General features: G+C 34.4%; 1 protein-coding gene across 2 annotated transcripts; it reads left to right on the top strand.

The window, feature by feature from the left end:
- Positions 1 to 4475: 4475 nt before the first annotated feature.
- LOC123564145 (uncharacterized) lies at positions 4476 to 20272 on the top strand. 2 transcript variants are annotated; one of them, XM_045357503.2, is made up of 2 exons: positions 4476 to 4634; positions 19113 to 20272. In XM_045357503.2, the coding sequence occupies exon 2, from the start codon at positions 19113 to 19115 to the stop codon at positions 20022 to 20024; it is 912 nt and encodes a 303-aa protein (XP_045213438.2). In that variant the 5' UTR covers positions 4476 to 4634; the 3' UTR covers positions 20025 to 20272. The 2 variants fall into 2 exon arrangements, with proteins under 2 accessions (XP_045213438.2, XP_053392786.1); XM_053536811.1 differs by having other exon boundaries at positions 4489 to 4617.
- The last annotated feature ends 1670 nt before the right edge of the window (positions 20273 to 21942 follow it).

Raw genomic sequence — 21942 nt, 5'->3', positions numbered from 1 at the left:
GGGCAAAAATAAAAGGGGAAGGAAAATTTGTTAGTGATTTAAAAATAAAAACAGGATGAAAAGCAAGGTTATGGTGAAATATGTTCAATGTTGCAAACAGCGGTATTGAACTGCTCAAGGGTTGGAAGAAAGGGAAATGGTAATGTCAAGTGGAAGTTTATTCCATAGACTATAGTCCTGGGGTTGTAGTAGTCAGTGGTTGCAGAGATTAACCTGTAAGGCACTGGATGATAATGGCGTGATTTCCTAGTTAGGGGGATGAGATGATCGTCCACGGGGATTGCAATCAGCTGATTTGAGATTTTATACATAAGAGACAGTCGGGAGTCAATGCGCCGGAGATCTAGCCTTCGCCATTTTAGACTGTACATATAGCATGTCAGTGACACTGGAGGTGCGGCCAAAGTCGGACATAGCCCAACGCACTGCCTGTATTTGTACCGCTTCTATTTGGTCTATTTGGGTTTGTGTGTATGGAGACCAGACTTCGAAGCTATATTCAAGCTGTGGTTTGACGATATATGTATATATTTGATATATGTAAATGATATTTTGGACAATTTGCCGAGTCATCTTCCGTCGTTTTGCTGATGATAGATCTCTGGTTTTTACAACTTCAGTACTACATGGATTTAAAAGGAATTATATATCACGATATTCATATATAATCTCAAAATGGGCCCAACAATTGCTGGTACATTTCAATCCTAATAAAAAAAAACAGAAGCAATATTGTTTTCAAATAGAAGCCCCGACCAGTTGCCTAATCTCATATTTCATAACGTCCCGGTTAAATTCCTAAATAGTCATAAGCAATGGTTGTAACCCTTAGTAAAGACGTAAAATGGCACAAGACATTGAAAACATTTTGTCATCTGCATCAAAAATATTTGGCATAATCATTATTCGTAAATTACAATTTTTACTATGTAGAAAAGCTCCAAATCAAATCATTTCGTCGGCCTGTTACAGAGTATGCAGAGTTGTAGTAACTTTGAAAGAGAAGGCATGGAAAAATTTCAAACTGAAGGTGTTAGAAATGTGACAAAAGCAACACGATCAGTATCACTCAACAATTTGTACTGAGACATTGGTCGGATATCTTTGTCCGAAAAGAGGTAAATAACTTAATTATTTAGATATAAAATATTAATATCAATGTATAAGATTAAAAATAGAGTGGTTCCAGACTACTTCAGTAATCTTTTTCTAAATGTCGCCGGTGAAAAGAATCGATTAGTCTATGAAATACTGAAGCGGAATTTGAATTTTTTAGAAGAAGTACCGTATCTTCAAATTATTTTGTTCCATGGTCAATTTCGCTTTGGAATTTAATATGAGGACTTCATATCTCGTTTTTATGAGAAAATATTTCCTTATTACAGTAAGTAATATCGTTATTACAAGAAAATCGTATCGCCATAGCAAGATCATTAAGGCCAAATTTTCAGGCTGATAATACCGAAACGAGTAGTAGAACTTAGGGAATTTGATTTTTTTTGCCTTTGTAGTAGAAAGATGAAATTGCACATTTCTGGGTATATAGGACTGCAAGAAATACCTGTTATGGCAACAAATTAACCAATATTACACGAACACTACATGAGAAGAAAGGTCTGCAGCATTTGAAAAATAAAGGAAAATTATGTTTTTGTACATTACGTTGCCTATTTTCAGCTATTTTCGACTGAAAATGCCATACCATGTGTATTTCTGTACTACTTTTCTATTGCGATTGAGGGGTATACAAATAGAACTTTACTATTTTCTCTTAGTAAAGGTTATTTTTATATAGAAAGGTGTGTGTGTGGGGTGGTGGTGGGGGGGGGGGGTCTTTTTTCATATAGACTTGTGTTGGCTAATGGGTAGAATTTCAATTTCCTACATGTATGTTATTGTTTTTTATAGGTGGTGGTTGGGGGGGGGGGGGTCTTTTTTCATATAGACTTGTGTTGGCTTATGGATAAAATTTTAGGTTCCTATGTTTATATATATATGTAGATGGGGGTCTTTTTTCATATAGACATATGTTGGCCTATGGGTAGAATTTCAGGTTCCTATGATTTGGGAAGACCAACTTTCCAACTGTGTCCGCCAGCGGTCAAGGTCACAACTGAAGATCATACGATTGAGCTTACGAGATTTGTTCGGTCTTTACACAAACCCTTGAAGGACTCTATGTGAAACTTTGACATCAGAATTATGAGCAAAACATATTTCAAGTTGGACAAAGGCCAAGTCACAACTAAAGGTCAAACGTTTCAGCTGGGTTCAAGTTAACTAAAAAAATGCACTATTGAAAAGGATTGTTTATTTTTTAACAGAGGATATGAAAAAACTACACTACAATGCATATATTTTGTCTGTTTTAGATTACTGCTGCACAGTTTGATATACAGGCAGTAAGGGTTCATTAAATAAGATTTTTGCACTTAAGGAAGAGTTGCTAGAATTGTTCTGAATAAAGAACTGCAGACAAGTAAATCGGAAATGTTAAAAGAACTCGGATGGATGAACTTTTCTGAACGATGCAAATACCATACTGGAGTAATGATATATAAAACTACAGTAAGAAAAATCTTGTACCATCTTACATATCTGATATTTTAACATTTTCCAGCAATGAAATTGATGGCCTTAGATCAGTTGTACATAATGATATTTTAATACCTAAATATCGCACAAATTATATGAAAAGGTCATTTGGCTATAATAGTGCTAATTTTAAATTATGGAGTATCATTCCACAGAATATTCGTTGTGTGGATTCACTTTCTTCTTTCAAAAACAAATATAAAAAATATCTATTAGGATATGAATAAGCTACAACTTTATTTCTGCCATTGCTATTTATTTATCTTCTTTTGTGTGGGTGAATGTTTATCTGAGTGATTTGACATTTTTTTATGATTGATATACAAGTATCTTTTTTTCTAATTAAATGGAGTGTTTGTCAAGAGTGAATGTTGAATTTAAATGTTTATCACTTAAATTCTGTCTTTTTATTATAATTAGATAATCAGTTTTTATCTATTTTTTGTGTGTTGAACTGTTGTATTAATTTTAGAGAAGGCTACATTGAAACTTAAGCTGTTTAATATGTTCTAACACTATCTCATTGTGACTCATCATTGTTGATGTCAGCTCTGAAAACTGTATTAGAAACTGAAAGTGTTATTTTAATCAACTGGTTTGAAAATAAGTTTCAGGCGATTTGTGTTGGTAAGCGGACAGCAGATTTAGTAACCTCTTTCAAAATAAATGAAACAGAGATAATCTTTGAAGAAAATGTTAAATTATTAAGAGTTGAAATTGATTCCCTCTTAAATTTTGACTTACATGTCTCAAACATCTGTAGGAAAGCTGCAAGACAAATAAATATCCTAGCAAAATTAAGTAAATTTTTAGGCCAAAGCACTAAAGTTTTGATTTATAAAAGTTTTGTTCGTTTTAACTTTAACTACTGTCCACTAGTATGGCATTTTTGTAGCAAACACAACACTGAAAAGTTAGAAAAATTACAATATAGAGCACTGAAAATTGTATATGCTTGCATCAGAATAGCTGCTGCTGATGCAGACATATACCTTACTTTTAGTTACTTAGATATAATAGGGTGTCACAATTTTATCTCTATTAGAAAACACTCACTTATGTTTATGTTTAGCTTCCCAATTATTTTATTTTGTCTTAACCATTGCTCATGATTAGTAATGCAATATGGTTTTATCCCTCTATCTTAACATGTACGTAAATTTTGCATTAACTTTTCTCATAGATCTGCTTATAGGTCTAATATACAGTAGTTTTTTTTAGGAGTTTTTGCAGTTTGCTATTTTCCAGCCTGTATGTGCTTTAAATGCTTACTTTTTACCATTATTTTGTGTATTTTAGCTTTAACCATGTGCTTTTCTTATCCTTTTAGATTGTTTGTTCGATTGTTATAGGATAATCATGTTATGTCGGAAACTAGCTTGTATTAGTTAATGTTTATACTTGTTTGTTATGACCGACGCAAAATAAAGATTATCTTATCTTATCTTTTATATATCTTTATGTGTTACCTTCTTTAAATAAAGTTATTATTATCATTAGATTTTACCTTTGGGTTATTGCCATCTTTATGCTGTTTGGGCGGGTAATTGGCGAATTATTTCCGAGCCTTAAAAAATACAGATCTATTTCTACATGTAGTTTTATTGAAATAAAACATTTTGTGCGCAATATTTGTGCGCTTCCTGCGACTTTTTTCAGTTAAATTATTATCGGCTCTTGACAGTAAACTTTAATATAAAATATCTCCTAAAATTGAACAAGATTCTAAGAATTCCCCGTCGAGTACCTCATTAGGCACTCCGTTGTTAAGTAAGTTGGCCGTCGTGTTTTCTCATTGTTATTGGCTCTCGGTTTTCTATTGTACACTGACGCGCAAGCCGGTAACCAAAAAAAGAAGAGCATTCAATTAGAGGTAAAAAAATAGTATTACAGAGTAATTTCCCCTGTCGTTGTCAATAGCAACAGAGTACTTGGACACGCGGTAATATTTGAAAGAGCAGCAAATTCTGAAATAGAGATATTTGAGTGGTTCAGCTTTACGAGTCGGCTATCTATTTTGAGGTGTAATATTTATCAAGGTAAACTATCCGATTTATCAATTTTATTAATGAAAATTTAATTAAAATGATCGGAAACATTTTTTTGGAAGTTCGATTATCGTGATATGCCCTTTTCTCGTTATTCCGAGCCCCTAAGCCGGTTTTTCAGTGCTGGTCAGTAGAAGATTTAAGTTTCAAAAGAGTTTTTGCTATAGTTTGGTACTCCAACATCTAAACTTATAAAATCCCCATGAAGAAAAATTCTAAGGATTTTTGTAAATGAATAATCTAGGCTTTCACATGATGACCCTAACCCTCTGAAACAGCCAAATTCTTTCTCGTTAAAACCAAGACTTGCAATAATTTGTACTAGCTCTGAAACATTAAGGCTTTTTTGAAAAAGTTCTTTGTTAAAATTAAGAACAGATATATTATTGTGTTAGCGGACAAAAAAGTTTTAAAATAAGTGCTTTCTGTTTTCTGTAAGAAGGTTATATATTACCCCAATGATTTTAGATAAGCAAATTTTGTGCCAAAATTTTCTGTTGTGTATATTTCAATTTTAATGCAAGTAATTCTATTTTCTTTTTACTTTTGCTTATCTGTCATATGATTTTTTACAACATACATAAAATTTAGAAACAGGAAATAGCTGCAAGTGCAAATTTTCCAAAGGCTCGGTTCAATGAGAAGGCTCAGAATTACAAGAAAGAGGCATACTGTGTGAATTCTAACTTCACAGTGTATAGATTCTCTGTACGCCCTGGAACAACTGATATGGGGACTGGAATGCGGCAATTATCTTACTTTATCCTGTCGTCCATTTGAAGCATATGCCATAGGTTATTCTGCTATTATCTACACGCTTATGCCTTACAGTTTAAATCGTCCTTTCAGTGAAAGTCTTGGAAAGCATTTGTTGCATTTTTTGGCTAGAATGCACTTTACTGGTATGCACTTTCTGCTAGGATAGTAAAAGGCAGGATGTGCTCGTTACAATCATTTAAATAAATTGTAACAATAATCTATTCATTAAAGAAAAAAGAAAAACGGGTGTGTGGGGGCAGTAGCCCCCATAAGAATAAATGGGGAGTATTTATTTAATGTGCATACCGGTAAAGTGCAGGTGTCCCAATTTTTTGTTGAAAACAAAAGTTCTGCCAGGAAATTATTTCCTGCATCTGTTTTCAAATGGAAAATATCAACATTAATGTTACTTTTCGCCCTGTGAAAATGGCTAAATCTAGGCTTGTTTTACCCAGAGAGAAAGATGTCGTTTTTTTACATGCTATTAGAACAATAAAATTAGGACATATTTTGATAAAATTAGCAAGTTGAAGCTGTAAACTGTTGCCTGAAAATATTTTTTTATGATATTGATTTGTTCTTCACCATTTAAATAATAATAATAACGACTTTATTTTATGAGGCTAACACATTGGATTATCCAATCTTCCATGTGGGCCTCCAGATACTTGATATATTACAATATTTACAAAGCATGTATATACAATGACAAATGCTGTAACACAGAACAATATTGAAAGATATTAAGACAGATATAACATAGAATAGAACTAGTTCAAAGACAACTCTACAGTAAAGCAATATCATTCAATTCAACCAGAGAACTTCCAGGTTAAATACATCTTCTTAAATGAAGTTAAGTTTTCTCCTGTTCGCTCCTGAATTGGAACATTGTTCCAAATCTTTGGCCCAGCATATGCCAGGGACTTCCTAAAGAATTCAAGTTTGGGCTTAGGTAAATACAGTAGTTGGTTTGTTGTTGATCTAAGAGCTGTATTGGTACTTCTTCTAAATTTATCTGTCATATATTGTGGGCTTAAGTTATTAATAGATTTGTATACCAAAATTGCTTTTTTATATTCTACTGTCAGGGAAAGTCATCCAGTTTAATTGAGTGAACAGTTCTTCAGATGGAGCATCCAATCAGGCTTGGGGCTGATTACTTGTGTCAGTAATTGATTACATTACAATTACTTTGACATTTTCTGATTACAATTACAATTAATTACTCTAAATTTGCATCAGTAATTGATTGAATTACATTACTTGCACCCAAGTAATCATGATTATATTTGATTACTTTCAATAAAGCCATTTGTTTGGACGACAGTTATATGGGCATACATTTGTATATAACTGAATTAATATATGGTTAAATTAACTTTATTTAATACAAATATGATAATGGAATTAATTATTCATTCAATCTTGAAATCCAGAAACTTCATTTATGGCATTGTTACATGTTTCTCACTGTAGGGTATCATTGTCCTTGATAATCATTAACTTGTGAAAGTTTTCATCACTTAGGCCAGAGTTTTTTTATCTTTCGTTTTACGGGAGATTTTTGAAAAATGAGTAGGGGGAGGAGGGAATAAAAATAAAAATAAAAAGCTTGAAAGTAAGCATCTCGGAAAAAAATAAAAATAAAACAGAATTTTTTAAGATTTTTTTTATTTTGATGAACTTTCGTTTCAAGTTTTGTTTACTTGCGTTTGTGTCCAATATTTAATATTGTGTTGTATTGTTATGTTTTAAGACTATAAAAGCCATTTATACTGGATGAACATTGAATAAAATTTTCATGCATGCTTGTGAATAAACTGCTTCAGGCACTGTAACTCACACTGGCAAGTCTTTAAAATTCAGAAAGCTTGTTTTACTTAATTTAAGTGGAAGACAAAAATTATTTTATCTGTTACAACAGCCACAGTAAATTTCAGTGACAGCAAGTAGAGACTAAACATGTCTGGTATAAAGTGGCTTAATTAGTAGTGTAGTAGTTTTGGTGGTTTGGTTTGCTTGCATCTTCTGCTGTGTAACCTCTGCTTTTTATACATAATATTTACTTATTGTATCTTTCACCAATATCATCTTTAATGAGCTAACTTTACAGTTTATGCCAGCTCATAATATACTGGATTTTATCAGCAAAATAAAGTATTCAATAACTTTGAATAACAGTCACAGTGCAGAGGGCAAGATTTTTTTTTCAGTGATGAAAAACGAAAGATAATCTAGCAAAAAGTAATCTGAAAATTTACCTCATTTAACTCTGTGATTTGCACCTTTTTATAATACACTTAGTGCAAGTACTGAAGTTGCTTCTGTAATTTGCACCTTTTTATACTACACTAAGTTCAAGTATTGAAGTTGCATCACTTTTTGTCAAAATATTGTCTCCAATAAAAAGTATTCTTTATTATTCTTTATACACTTTTGAATTCTATCGAAGTTACAAAAGAAATGGACCATCTGTCTGAGATTTTGCCAACACTACCAGCTGCTTTATGCCAGACAGTCCCAAGCCTGTGTAAAGTGTGAGGGGTCACCATTGAAATAAAAATGTAAAAACAATCTGCTGTTACAAACATTTATTTGTTCTGCAAACAACTTTTGTTTTGAATAAAATTTAATGTCAAAGCACCTTTGATATTGTATTACCTTTCTATGGCCAACTTGTAAGTTGAATCTATTGAAAACAAAATGTGAGTAAGACAATCTTTAGACAATTTAATACTTTTAATACTGTCACTTTTATGAAAGGAGTATTATGTACAATAGTATTATTTCCCGAAAAATATATATTTTGAAAAGTGTCTAAAAAATTTGGACACAATCATCGTCCATCCACCCGTGTAGAAAGAGAGAAAAAAAAACGTTAAAGATTATCAGTAATTATTCAGTGATAAACTAAGTAATGTTGACCTTGTTTTCATGATCAATTTACACCCCCTCTAAGAGCTTAAAGAAGTGTGTCAGTTTCTTGACATCTGAAGCGGAGATCAAAGCGGTATTTTTGCTCGAGATTGTCATGCCATTACGTCATGTTTTCGCGCCATGTGACACATCACTGTCTGATCGTACCGCATTGGTTCTTAAAATTGCTGAGAAATAGAAATCAATAAAAAATTTCTTCTTTAATTTCTTATCAAAAGCGAATGTGCTATATCCCGTATAAAAGGTAAATGTCTCAAACGATAGTTACTATAGTGGATATCCAACCTCTGTGACCTATTTGCCCGCAAGGAATTTACATTATTGTTTGACAAGAAAAACTTTTAAATTGTTGGTCAAAAAATACATGTACAAAGATTTATTTAAAACTTATTAAAAGCCGCAGTGACATCACATTGCTTTATTTTAAAATCGCATTTCTACTTACGTTCACGAGGTCACGTAACCTATTCTGCCGCACTAACAGAAATCTGTTTGCCAAAAATCGTCTTACTCCATGTATTGTAATCGCAGCCGCTTTTTCATTATTTAAGATTTTTTTATTCTGTTTTTTGTACTTTCTGGTCAAAAGTCTGAATTTTAAGCCCATAGTATTCATCATTTATTTACTTTTAGAAAGAAATAAGTAACTAAGATCGCGCTGTTTGAATTTTTACAAATGATTATATGAAAATTCGACCGTTTTTATAGATTTTGCCTACATTTCTGTCGATATCTTATTAAAATCATTATAGAATTCAAAAAGTATTATTTCTCAAGGTGTGTTGAAAACTTGAAGCGAAAATATTAAAAAATGAATGCACTACGCACGGTTTTTGTGTACGTGTCGATGTAAATTAGATGTTACGATAGGTCACACGTGCTTGTGGAATGGAAAATTACCGGCATGACGTTTTGATATCTTTATCTGTTTCCAGTCAATCCAGGTAGCGACTGAACCATCTCAAAGTTTGTTGACGTTTTGTAGATGTAATTTCTGAATTTTGGTAAAGTAAGGACGTAATAAAAAACCACTCGCCCGATCGGTCGAATACACAGCGAGGTCCACTCGTCCTACTCAGACTTAACTCGCCAATGCGAGCAGGCGAGTGGAATTTTACACCCTGTTAATGCCGATAAATGTACGGCAAAACACGATATTTTGCACGCGTTAAACTCCCTTCCTGTGAAATTACGTCCAGGTGAAAATACACTAATTTTATTTTCTTTGGGGCTGTAAACAACCGACCGGCGGAAAAAATAAAGTAAAACTCGGGAAAATGAATTTTAATTTTATTCCACTTTTGCAATATTTAGGACCGGCGCTCTCGTAAAACGAAAAATAAAAAAACTCTGGCCTAAATGCTCACAAAAATCTGCATTTTGAAGGATAAATTATAATATTAATAACATTCTGATTTCAATTCAGGCAAGTCATGTTTGCATGTTTAAATTGTTTGTATATTAACTGCTAAATGTCATATTTTCTCACCTGTGCATAATACATTGAATCCACAGTAGATAATGCAGGTGTCAGCGGATTATTGATCCTTAATAGTAGCCAAAGGCATGTTATAATGCCAATTGCCTAATAAACTTGTAAATAAGTTAAAACTATAATAAGATGGCAATTTAGTACATTTATCATACATTTTGTACCTCTTAATTGATTAGGGAAATGTTTTTGACTACATTGAACTTATTTGGAATACCGTATTCTCCAGATGAAGTGAATCAAACATATTAGACAGATAATCACTTACATTGTAAATTTATATATTTATACCCTGATGTCATACTATTCCTTCAGTAATCAGAGAGTAATCAAAAGTAATCACAATTACAGACAGAAAATTCACTGTAATTGATTAAATTACATTACATGTAATCAGACTGAGGTGAATAATCAAATACATTTGAATACTTGCATTTGAGTAATCATATACAGGTGATTACAATTACTGTATTCGATTACCCCAAGCCTGCATCCAATGATTTATCAAGAATAATACGTGCAGCCCTTTTTTGAAATTTTATCATTCTGTTTTGAAAAATTTCAAGAAAGGGGTGCACTTATTATTCTTGATAAATCATGTTAAAATGCGTGTTAAACTTGTGAACGAGTATTTTTTCTGCAGTTTTATCTAAATATTTGGAGTACTAAATGTAAATTCGTTGTTGGCCTTTTTTTAAATTTCATTGTTATTATAATTTAAAGACATTGTTTTTTTTCACACATCAGATTTACGATTAAACTAATTGTTGGAGTTTAAACAAGTACAATCTCATTTGAGTCATTCTCTACGTGCAGAAAGAATGTTTCTGTATGTAGAAATTTAACATAAACAATGATTATAATTACGGCTCTACAAGAGTAAGAAAAGTGTCAGCTTTCTGTTGACATTTTATTTATTCAAATCCAACCAGAATCGGTCCTTTGATCAAGGTTTGAAGTTACATGGTGAAATATTTATACAGGGAAGTGAGCTCGAGTTAATTCATAATAATTAAGCATTTCAACACATGCAGTCACATGCTGTTTTTCCTTCAGAATCCCTTTATATCAATCTCTGATCATCTAATTATTGCCACATAACATGTGATTGATAAACCCTTTAACAACAAGTGTTGTAGCTCCATGATTAACATGTGGTAATTATGCTAATTATACACTAATCGATAGTGGCGAAAACAAAATATCGATCGCTAACGGCTGGTCGATATTTAAAGGTATGGACGACAGGATAAGACAGATAAATGTTTTGATTTATACGGATTGTCTTCTCCCAGAATTAGACCTTCCTGGTATACCCAAACAGAAGTCGCCAAAAACTAGGCATTCAAAAATCAAAACACACATTTTTCCTGTTATGGATGGCTTGGATTTTCTTTGTTTATTTTGTTAATATCGCATAAAGTAAGTGTATTTTTATGCCCCCAAAGGGAGGCATATAGTTTTTGAACCGTCTGTCAGTCTGTCCGCAATTTTCGTGTCCAGTCCATATCTTTGTCATCGATGGATGGATTTTCAAATAACTTGGCATGAATGTGTACCACAGTAAGACGACATGACGCGCGCAAGACCCAGGTCCGTAGCTCACAGGTCAAGGTCACACTTAGACGTTAAAGGATACTGCATTGATGGGCGTGTCCGGTCCATATCTTTGTCATCCATGGATGGATTTTCAAATAACTTGGCATGGATGTGTACCACAGTAAGACGATGTGTCGCGCGCAAGACCCAGGTCCGTAGCTCAAAGGTCAAGGTCACACTTAGACGTTAAAGGATAGTGCATTGATGGGCGTGTCCGGTCCATATCTTTGTCATCCATGGATGGATTTTCAAATAACTCGGCATGAATGTGTACCACATTAAGACGACATGTCGCGCGCAAGACCCAGGTCCGTATCTCAAAGGTCAAGGTCACGCTTAGACGTTAGTCATTTTTCATGATAGTGCATTGCTGGGCGTGTCCGGTCCATATCTTTGTCATTCATGCATGGATTTTAAAATAACTACGCATGAATGTGTGGCACAGTAAGACGACGTGTCGCGTGCAAGACCCAGCTCCGTAGGTCAAAGGTCCTAAACTCTTAACATCGGCCATAACTATTCATTCAAAGTGCCATTGGGGGCATGTATCATCCTATGGAGACAGCTCTTGTTTAATTTACGTATTGTCTAAGAGCTACTGTTTACATAGATACCAAACATGCCTGATAAAACTCATTATATACTTAATTTCAAGTCAGATCACGTGATGATATTTGTTCGATTTTGTAATGAAACTATCATCTCTTTGAAATACATGTATCTTGAGCTTTTGCAAAGAATTGAAACCTTTGCTACTTAGTAGGTAAATATCTTAGACTTATGCATCGATAAGTACTAGCATGGCTCTATGGAAACAAATACGTTTTCAGGAAAATGTGTTTTTCTGAGACATGTATGCCGATTACACTGCCCCACTATTCGATAGATTACTGGCCCACTAATCACAATTTTTAAAATCCGGACTGTACGCTTAGTCGAAAAACTGTACTCCTATTCAAAACTTCTGTTCATTCTTGTATTTCAATGTTTTGACTTTGTTTTATGATAAAAAACAATTAAAAAATAATAGTTATAATTTCTTTCGTTTTTAATCCCCCGCCATGGCGGAGGGATTATAGGAATGGTCTGTGTCCGTCCTTCTGTCCGTCCGTCCTTCCGTACGTCGTCTTTCCGTCCTTCCGTTTGTAACAAAATCGTGTCCGGTCCATATCTCCTAAACCCCTTGAAGGATTTTCATGAAACTTAGGTCAAATGATCACCTCATCAAGACAATGTGCAGAACCCATGAGTCAGCCTTGTCAGTTCAAGGTCAAGGTCACAACTCAAGGTCAAAGGTTTGAGCCTGCCATTTTGTGTCCGCTCTATATCTCCTAAACCCCTTGAAGGAATTTTATAAAACTTGGGTCAAATGATCACCTCATCAAGACGATGTGCAGAACCCATGAGTCAGCCATGCCGGCTCAAGGTCAAGGTCACAACTCAAGGTCAAAGGTTTGAGCCTTCCATTTTGTGTCTGCTCTATATCTCTTAAACCCCTTGAAGGAATTTTATAAAACTTTGGTCAAATGATCACCTCATCAAGACGATGTGCAGAACCCATGAGTCAGTCATGCCAGCTCAAGGTCAAAGTCACAACTTAGGGTCAAAGGTTTGAACCTTCCATTTTGTGTACGCTCTATATCTCCTAAACCCCTTGAAGGATTTTCATCAAACTTGGGTCAAACGATCACCTCATCAAGGTGATGTGCAGAACTTATGAGTCAGCCATGTCAGCTCAAGGTCAAGGTCACAACTGAAGGTCAAAGGTTTGAGCCTTCCATTTCGTGTCTGCTCTATATCTCCTAAACCCCTTGAAGGAATTTTATAAAACTTGGGTCAAATGATTACCTCATCAGAACAATGTGCAGAAATTATCAAGGTCACAACTAAGGGTCGAAGGTTTGAGCCTTCCATTTGGTGTCCACTCTGTATCTCCTTAACCCCTTGAAGGATTTTCATCAAATTTGGGTCAAATGATCACCTCATCAAGACGTTGTGCAGAATTCATGAGTCAGCCATGTCAGTTCAAGGTCAAGGTCACAGCTAAAATCAAAGGTTTTACCCTTTCACTATCCATAGCAGTGGCGAGGGATTTAGCTGTCTTTCAGACTGCCTTGTCAGAACAGTCATGGACCAGTTTAGATGTTATTACTGCAGTTTCATTTCCACTTTTCATATAGATTTAATTTGATAAATGCGTACTAATAAACACTAACCTGCATAGTGTTTGAAATTATTTTTGTAATAATGACTAGATCATTTACGGTTAGGTCCATTAATCACTAACACATCATTCATGTAATCGTTACGTGGCACAACTCAGTGTTTGATCCATTTCCGGCATCTCGGAGACTTGTTCAGACTTTACGACGGGGACTTTATCATCATTCACAGAAGAAACAGTTACCGTTGACGCGGTAACTGGTAATTTCAGTTGCTCTAGAGCACCGCTGATACCATTCAAAATCTAACATCCAGGTCTTTTTCGTTTTCATTCATAATTATTGAAGTATTCGCTACAGAACAAACTGAAAATGACCCGACTCCTAGTGATTACATCAGCTGTTCTACATGTATAATTCGAATAAAGCTACACGATAGTTGTGCGGGACTCGTTTAATTGGACATTTTGGATCTACCGGGTAATCAGGTAGACAACACCTGTGCTTGCAGCAGAGCTTAAATTTGTAAATAAAAAAACAATTTCAAACACTTAAGGTGATGTCACTTTTTGAATTTCCGGTGAATAACAAAAAACCAAAGAATATTCAGTTCTTTCCAAAAACTGTTATATTATGATTCAACAAATAGTTTCCATTGTCTACCAGAAAGGAACAATTCTTATATCTTAATATTGAGATTTGATACCTTTATAACAGACAGTAAACTAAAACAATAGACATTCATATGTGACGTCGGTGAGCTCAGCAAAGCAATTTCAAGCATAAATATTAACATGGAATGTAAAGTAAGTTACACACTACAATATCCGTCCAAGATACTTTCAAAAACAATGCATTTGCGGAATAGAGAGATAAAAGTAATTTTGACAGCTCGTGAAAACTAATGACAAATTTTGACAGGTATATGATGACTCATGACCTAATTATTTTTTTTCTGTTATTTCTAACTTCCAGTTTGATTTTCATAAAATGGGTATTCTTTATTGTAGCTTACAACTCGTACATTAAAACAATAAAAGAATATATTGTTACCTCACTGTCGTTTTGTCTATCCATCTCTCGTACGAATTCCTATTGTTTCAGTCATTTGTCAGTAATTAGAGCAACTCACAGTGTTGCAGTCATACAAAACACATCCCTTATTTTCACATAGATATTGAGGATTTATCTAATGAGCACATGTATTGGAAACACAATTTCAATACCGACTGTGTATTGTAATAATGCTAAACTATCTCAGCCGTGACATCTCCTTAAGTATAACACCTTGGGTGACCTTGACCTTGGGTATAATGACACAGTGCCTGCATAAAAAGGGCTTTTTTTGTATGCTGCACAATGTTTATGTGAAGTTAAGGTTAAGAAGTAGGCCTTGAGAAACAAAAATCAAACAACACCAAATCATAGAAAGAAAGAGTTGTTTGACATGAAAATTGAACAGCATGTAAAACATGTATATTACTTTACGAAACAAGTGTCAGTATACTGATATAAACATTGAATTCCGGAAAAGGACTGCCTAAAGGGGCTCCACTTCCGGACAGTTAAACGCCATTTAAAACTCACCATTTTCAAAGAACAGTAAACTGTTACACATGTTTGTTTTGATGCATTTGCAATAGCGTGCGAGTGGTGAAATTTCGCATAACAAGGTGGAACACAGTTTTCAGCAATTGTTTATCTTTATTTCTTTACAAATGGTATTCATTTTCAAAGGGATACAACTTTTTCTGAATATTTGAAGTGCAAATGGCATTCATTTTCAAAGGGAGACAACTTTTTCCGATTATTTTAAGTAATCATTTAGAAAAAGTTGTCTCCCTTTGAAAATGAATGCCATTTACAAGTAAAGAAATAAAGATAAACAATTGCTGAAAACTGTGTTCCACCTTGTTATGCGAAATTTCACCACTCGCACGCTATTGCAAATGCATCAAAACGAACATGTGTAACAGTTCTTTGAAAATGGCGAGTTTTTAAAGGCGTTTAACTATCCGGTAGTGGAGCCCCTTTAGGCAGTCCTTTTCCGGAATTCAATGTTTATATCAGTATACTTACACTTGTTTCACAAAGTAATGTACATGTTTTACATGCTGTTCAATTTTCATGTCAAACAACTCTTTCTTTCTATGATTTGGTGTTGTTTGGTTTTTGTTTCTCAAGGCATACCTCTTAACCTTAAGCAAAATTTAAAAAAAGATGCGACAGAAAACAAAGGTTGCCGAAAAACTTTAACCAAGAAAGCCAACACCGAAGCAGGAGCGAGTAGAATATAGCACCCCTATTCTCCGAATAATGGAGCTAAAAATACAAAGAAAAAATTAAAAACAAAGTGTCCTGTCAAACTGAGCGGAATAAATATATATTTTTCTCGTATGTTAGCGGAAACACGCATACAGATTATATTTCTTGTCCAAGACATTAGGACATCGTTGGTAAAATAGACCATTAAATACTGTTGGACTGTCGCAAGTAAAATACAATACAAAACTTATATATATTAATTCAATGAGTACAGTGTATGGAGCTTATAAGCCCAAACACTTCATTATATCTTTATTGAATAGGCGTACAGTGTTTTGGCAAATAGTGGAACAGTTTTATATCAAGTTTTGCGACTAGGCAGTCAGTGCATAATTCAGATGCATGTTTGATTAAACAAAAGTGGTTCTGACACGAATTTCCTTCGCAATTCCAAAATAACGGGCATTTTTCATCTGAATGCTTCGTCTTTTGCTTTGACCATCTGTGTTTTTGGTGAAATAAGTTTTAATTTCAAGCATTAGTGTCTATATATTTAACGACTGCTTGTTGCAGAAATATTTATCATACACTGAAAAATATATACAACAAGAATATTTATTTCAAATAGTTGGAGAAAACCACAAAAATACTTACTACCGACAGCTTAAACAAAATTGAAAAACGAAAGTGAACGCCTAGTTTTTGGTGACTTCCGTTTGGGCGTACAGAGAGTCTATACACTGTGAACTTGAAAGAACACAATTCTTATGACTGCAGTGTTTGTCAAGAAAGAATGTTGTCTTTAGATTTATGTTAAGTAATTGTTTCTTTTTAACATTATGATTAGATCAAGGTGAACAACTGAACATTTATATTATGTTGTTTTTGTTGATGTTTTTTTTTTACAGAAGGGTACATTGAAACTTAGGATTTGTTATTTATACTGGGTATACCAATTACCATGAGTCTTATATCCAGTGGACTCTATTTATAACAAAATGATTGTATGAAAGAATAAATTTTATTCTGTTTCATTAATTTATATTTTAACTTTAGACTTTTGGCAAAAAATTCGTCAAAACGCTAGGTAAAAGTTCCACTTTTGTCCTTCAAAGAACAGAGGTGGGGAATTTTAGCATTTTCAGGCATAAACCTATTACCGTGAATTTCAACTTTCAATCTAAAAAAGTTGTTAAATTGATCAAAGACAAAGAAAGCATTTCTATTTCACAATGGGTCAAACTAAATATGAAACAGATACGGCAGAAATAAGCAACTTCATTGAAAATTAACAGAGAAAAATTGCAAACGACCAGTCATTTAGCTAAATTCTTGAATTTCTGGGATCAGGGTGAAATAAGAAAGACACACCAATTTTCAAAAATAGTTTTTCTAAAAATCTAAGCACATTGAGCATAAATAATGCGAGAAAAAATGAAAAGCATTTTTCATGTTAAGTGCCAAAACAGGACATTCACGGTAATATGTATATCCCGGTAATCGGTATACAAGGTATATATGTCTTTAAGAACTGTGGTACATGTAGATGTTTATTTGTTACCATCATCATCATTGTATTATTATTATTATTATCATATATATCTATATATCTATATATATAATTATTGTTGTTTTTCCTTTATGTCTATTTTCAACTGACAATAGTCTCTGCGTAAATATTCTTCTCTTTGTAGAATGAATTCTCTAAGTAAAACTGAACACTGTATTAGTCACTTTGTGAAGTTGGTCGCTTTAAATTGACTTAAATCTTCTAATGTCTTTAATAAATTGTTGAAACAGCTTCTGAATTTCTGACCCAAACTCCCTCCCCTCTACAATGCCTGCAACTGGTTCGCTGTGTCTGTTTGAAGCCTCTTCAACCTCTCTTTCTAGTTTATTTCTTTGTGTTACATTTTAAAGCTGGAAATTCAAATATGAAGTGTCTGGTAGTTTCTACTTTGTCACAATTTGGACATATCTCCTGAACATCCTGTAATATTTTTGACATGTGAATCTCTATACATCTTTCATTTCCTTGTGTTTTCATATCTTCTCTGCCATTTTTGCTTCGCATTTAATCTTTCGCTAGTTCTTTCTTATCTACTTCCTAGTGTTTTCATCCACTTGCTTTCCTAATCCTATCATTTCACTTGCTGCCTCATTTGCTAGTGTAGATATGTAGATATGTAGATATGAGCCGTGCCATGAGAAAACCAACATAGTGGGTTTGCGACCAGCATGGATCCAGACCAGCCTGCGCATCCGCGCAGTCTGGTCAGGATCCATGCTGTTCGCTAACAGTTTCTCTAATTGCAATAGGCTTTGACAGCGAACAGCATGGATCCTGACCAGACTGCGCGGATGCGCAGGCTGGTCTGGATCCATGCTGGTCACAAACCCACTATGTTGGTTTTCTCATGGCACGGCTCTTATGTAGATATATAATGTAGGGTAGAGTGTAAGGGTGCACTTATACTTTCTTGCTATTGAGCTAAGCTTTTATAGCGACGTGGTAGAGTGTCGGCCTTAGGTGTGAGAGGTCCCGGGTTCGATTCCCGGTCAGGCCTGATATATTTTCAGCCTGTTACATTTGGTGCCCAACATGGGGCAATTGTATGCAATTTCATTTCCCTCTATATTTTTATGTCCTGGCGTCCAGTGTATTTGAATCTTGTTGTTCTTGGTCTCTAGATATTATTATTATTACTTAGTATGATGCAGCCTGTTCGTTTACCTGCATGTATGTTTCAGTGACTCCATAAGATTTTTTTCCTAAATCAAAAGATATTTAAAAATGTTGACTTTCAATAAATGTATAATCAATATTTTCTAAAATGTTGAAATCAAAAAGAGCTTACAAAAACTTCCTTCAGAGTTATTTTACTGGGATTGAAATGCCATTTGACCATCCCTATTTTACAAAATATTTTTAGATATAGATCTAATGATTCCAGTTCTTAAAATAGTACAACATTTTTTGGAAATTTGAAATTTATTTGAAAGAAACATGTTATCTCTGGCAATTCTCAATAATTTGGGTAATGAATACTTTGTTATTTCAGCTACAGGTGTTATGGACTCTTTGTCAGCATGCAATATGAAGTATATAAAGCGCAATTTTTTGGAGCATGTTACCGGAAACAAACAATTCTTTTTTTAGACCTTAAAACTTATTTGACTTAGGGTCATGAAAGAGTTATGAAACTGTATAGATATATTATTATTTAGAAGGTTTTTCTTGTATATTTTCAGATGCCGGAGAAGATCAGTTTTGTAGAAAATTTTGCGCTGAGTGGCGCTGCTGCTGCCATTTCCAAAACAGCTGCTGCACCAATTGAACGAGTCAAGCTCCTTGTCCAGAACCAAGATGAAATGCTAAAAGCTGGCCGTTTAGACAAACCATACAGTGGAGTTATTGACTGTACAACGAGAACATTCAGAAATGAGGGAATTTTACCATTCTGGAGAGGTAACATGGCAAACGTTATCCGATATTTCCCAACCCAAGCTCTCAACTTTGCCTTCAAGGATCAGGTTAAAGCTATGTTTAAATCATCAAAAAATGAAGGCTCTATGATGAAGTTCAGCAAAAATGTCATGTCTGGTGGTGTAGCTGGAGCCATGTCCCTCTGCTTCGTGTACTCTCTCGACTACTGCAGGACACGTTTAGCTAATGATGCCAAGGCTAGCAAGAAAGGAGGTGGCGAACGACAGTTCAACGGTATGGTTGATGTATACAAGAAGACCATACAGTCTGATGGTATTGTTGGACTGTACAGAGGTTTTGTCATCTCTTGCGTCGGTATTGTTGTGTACAGAGGTTGCTACTTTGGTTTCTATGACACACTGAAACCAATTATCATTGGTGAAGGAGGTAGTTTTGCAGCATCATTTGCTCTTGGTTATGTTGTAACCATCAGTTCCGGTCTGGTGTCGTACCCAATTGACACAATCAGAAGAAGAATGATGATGACATCAGGAGAGGCAGTTAAATACAAGGGGTCCATTGATTGTACAGTTCAAATTGTCAAAAATGAGGGATTCATGTCCCTGATGAAGGGAGCTGGTGCCAACATTCTCAGAGGTGTTGCTGGTGCTGGTGTGTTGTCTGGATTTGACAAATTCAAGGAATACTACGTAAAATGGCGTGTGGGTAATAAATAATGGAAACATGGTCTAGGTTTAAAATTTTATTAACTGATTGATCTACTTTTTATTATCCTTTGGTTTGTGAACAATGCAATAAGATGAATATTAAGATTTTTAACAAAAATGGCTATTTGTCATACATTTGAATTTTGTTACATGTAGGACTTGTTTGAATTTTGTGACTAATTATAGATTTGATGATAAAGATGCCTTTTTTCTTATTACCATAGGTCATTAAAGCAGTATTATGTTTTTGTCAGGTAGTCAGTTCTTGTTGTCAATTCAGGCTTGTAGCACTGTTACCCTCCCCAGAGTTGAAATTACTCTCAATGATTTGGATCACTTGCCATCTATCTGTCTATGCTTCAAATAACATCTCTGAACTGAAATGGATGCTTCTTGGATGGCTCTACCAAAGTTTTACATAGCAGAACTCAGGAGGAAAAGCTCAGAAATCAAAATGTACTGAGCGGCTTTAAAAAATGCAACACTTTGACGTTCAGCTGAAAATTACGGTGAACATTATTTTGAAATCATTCATGCAAGAAAATGGAGTAAATGATTTAGGGTTCATGTCAGGATTACAGTCTGTGATAAATTTGGTCAATGATGAAAACTCGTTCTCTATAATATTAACTGTCCTAAAAACATTTTGTCTTGAAAAGATATCGACGGCGGTCAAGGTCTCACAAATCTAACTTAACTTAACTTCTGGATGTGATCGCATGATGTCTGTCATACGTCCGTCAACATTTTCTAAAAATATCTTCTTGAAAACCACTGGGCAGATTTACACCATACTTAACAGGAATAATCAAGGTCACAGAAGAAACTAGGACACTTAAATGGTGTCTTGACTATAAGCCATAAAGAATAACTGCAGCTTAAAACAATGACCAAATATCTGTCCATTTTGGGGTCAGTGGCTCAAAGGTCAAGGTCACATGGACCTAACTTACTTTCTAGTAATTTTCTTGTTTCTGGGCTCTAATTCAGTGAGTATAAAAACTGTGATTTTCAACTTTACATGATCACTAAGTACCTCTCTAAAATTCCAATTCCAATTTGATAGCTGAAGCTCCCAAAGGAAACTTTTTAAAAAACTTTTCAGTCAAGACTGTACCTGTGAAAGCTTAAACATTTGAAACACAAAGCTTGGTACTAATTTTAGTTATTTCTGTTTCTTTAAATTATTAAATGAAAAAATCCACTTTTTTAACAATTCCCAGTTTGGATGTTTTACAATGCAGTTTTCCCCAATTGTAAAAGCCCTGGTCCTATTCCCAAATCAATTGAAACTGAACTATATAACACAGAGTTACAAATTCAGGCTTCAAACAACAGCGTGTCAGTACATGCAATCAGCTGTTTAGATTGACAAAAGCACTGCCCTGCCAGTATTAACACTCCCTCTAAGGAATGCATCCACCCACTCCATTTTTGCCCCCAAAATATACCAACTCCATATTGTTTGTCTGAGCCCACATTTGCATACTAAGGTGGCTATTATAGGAACAAAAGGTAACTGTACTTTCGTTTGGATATTATTCATTCCGTAAGCTTTTCTGTGGCTATTTTTCTTTTACGTGGCTAAAAGAACAATAGGGAGAACAAAAGAGTAGCCACGTAAATACCCATTTTTAGCTCGACTATACGAATTATGGAGAGCTGTCCTACTCGACCCAGCATCGGTGTCCTTCCACGTCCGCAGTTTGGTTAAAGTTTTGATGCACTTTCACTTTATCTCTGTAATTACTTGATGGATTTGTTTCAAACTTAAAACAGTTATTCCTCATCATCACCCACATCATATGGCACAAGGGCCATAACTCTCACACCAATATTTTATGAATTATCTCACCTTTTTACTCAGAATTTTAGGTTAAAGTTTTGATGCACTTTCACTCTATCTCAAGTTATTGCTAAATGGATT

The sequence above is a fragment of the Mercenaria mercenaria genome, chromosome 2 (genome assembly GCF_021730395.1).
Source record: "Mercenaria mercenaria strain notata chromosome 2, MADL_Memer_1, whole genome shotgun sequence".
Classification (NCBI taxonomy): Eukaryota; Metazoa; Mollusca; class Bivalvia; order Venerida; family Veneridae; genus Mercenaria; species Mercenaria mercenaria.
The sequence above is the reverse complement of the archived record's forward strand: the minus strand, read 5'-3'. Positions and strand labels throughout refer to the sequence as shown.

What these genes read in the sequence shown, in the direction of transcription:
- LOC123564145 (XM_045357503.2), top strand. Translation starts at nt 19,113, where the DNA reads ATGCCGGAGAAGATCAGTTTTGTAGAAAATTTTGCGCTGAGTGGCGCT.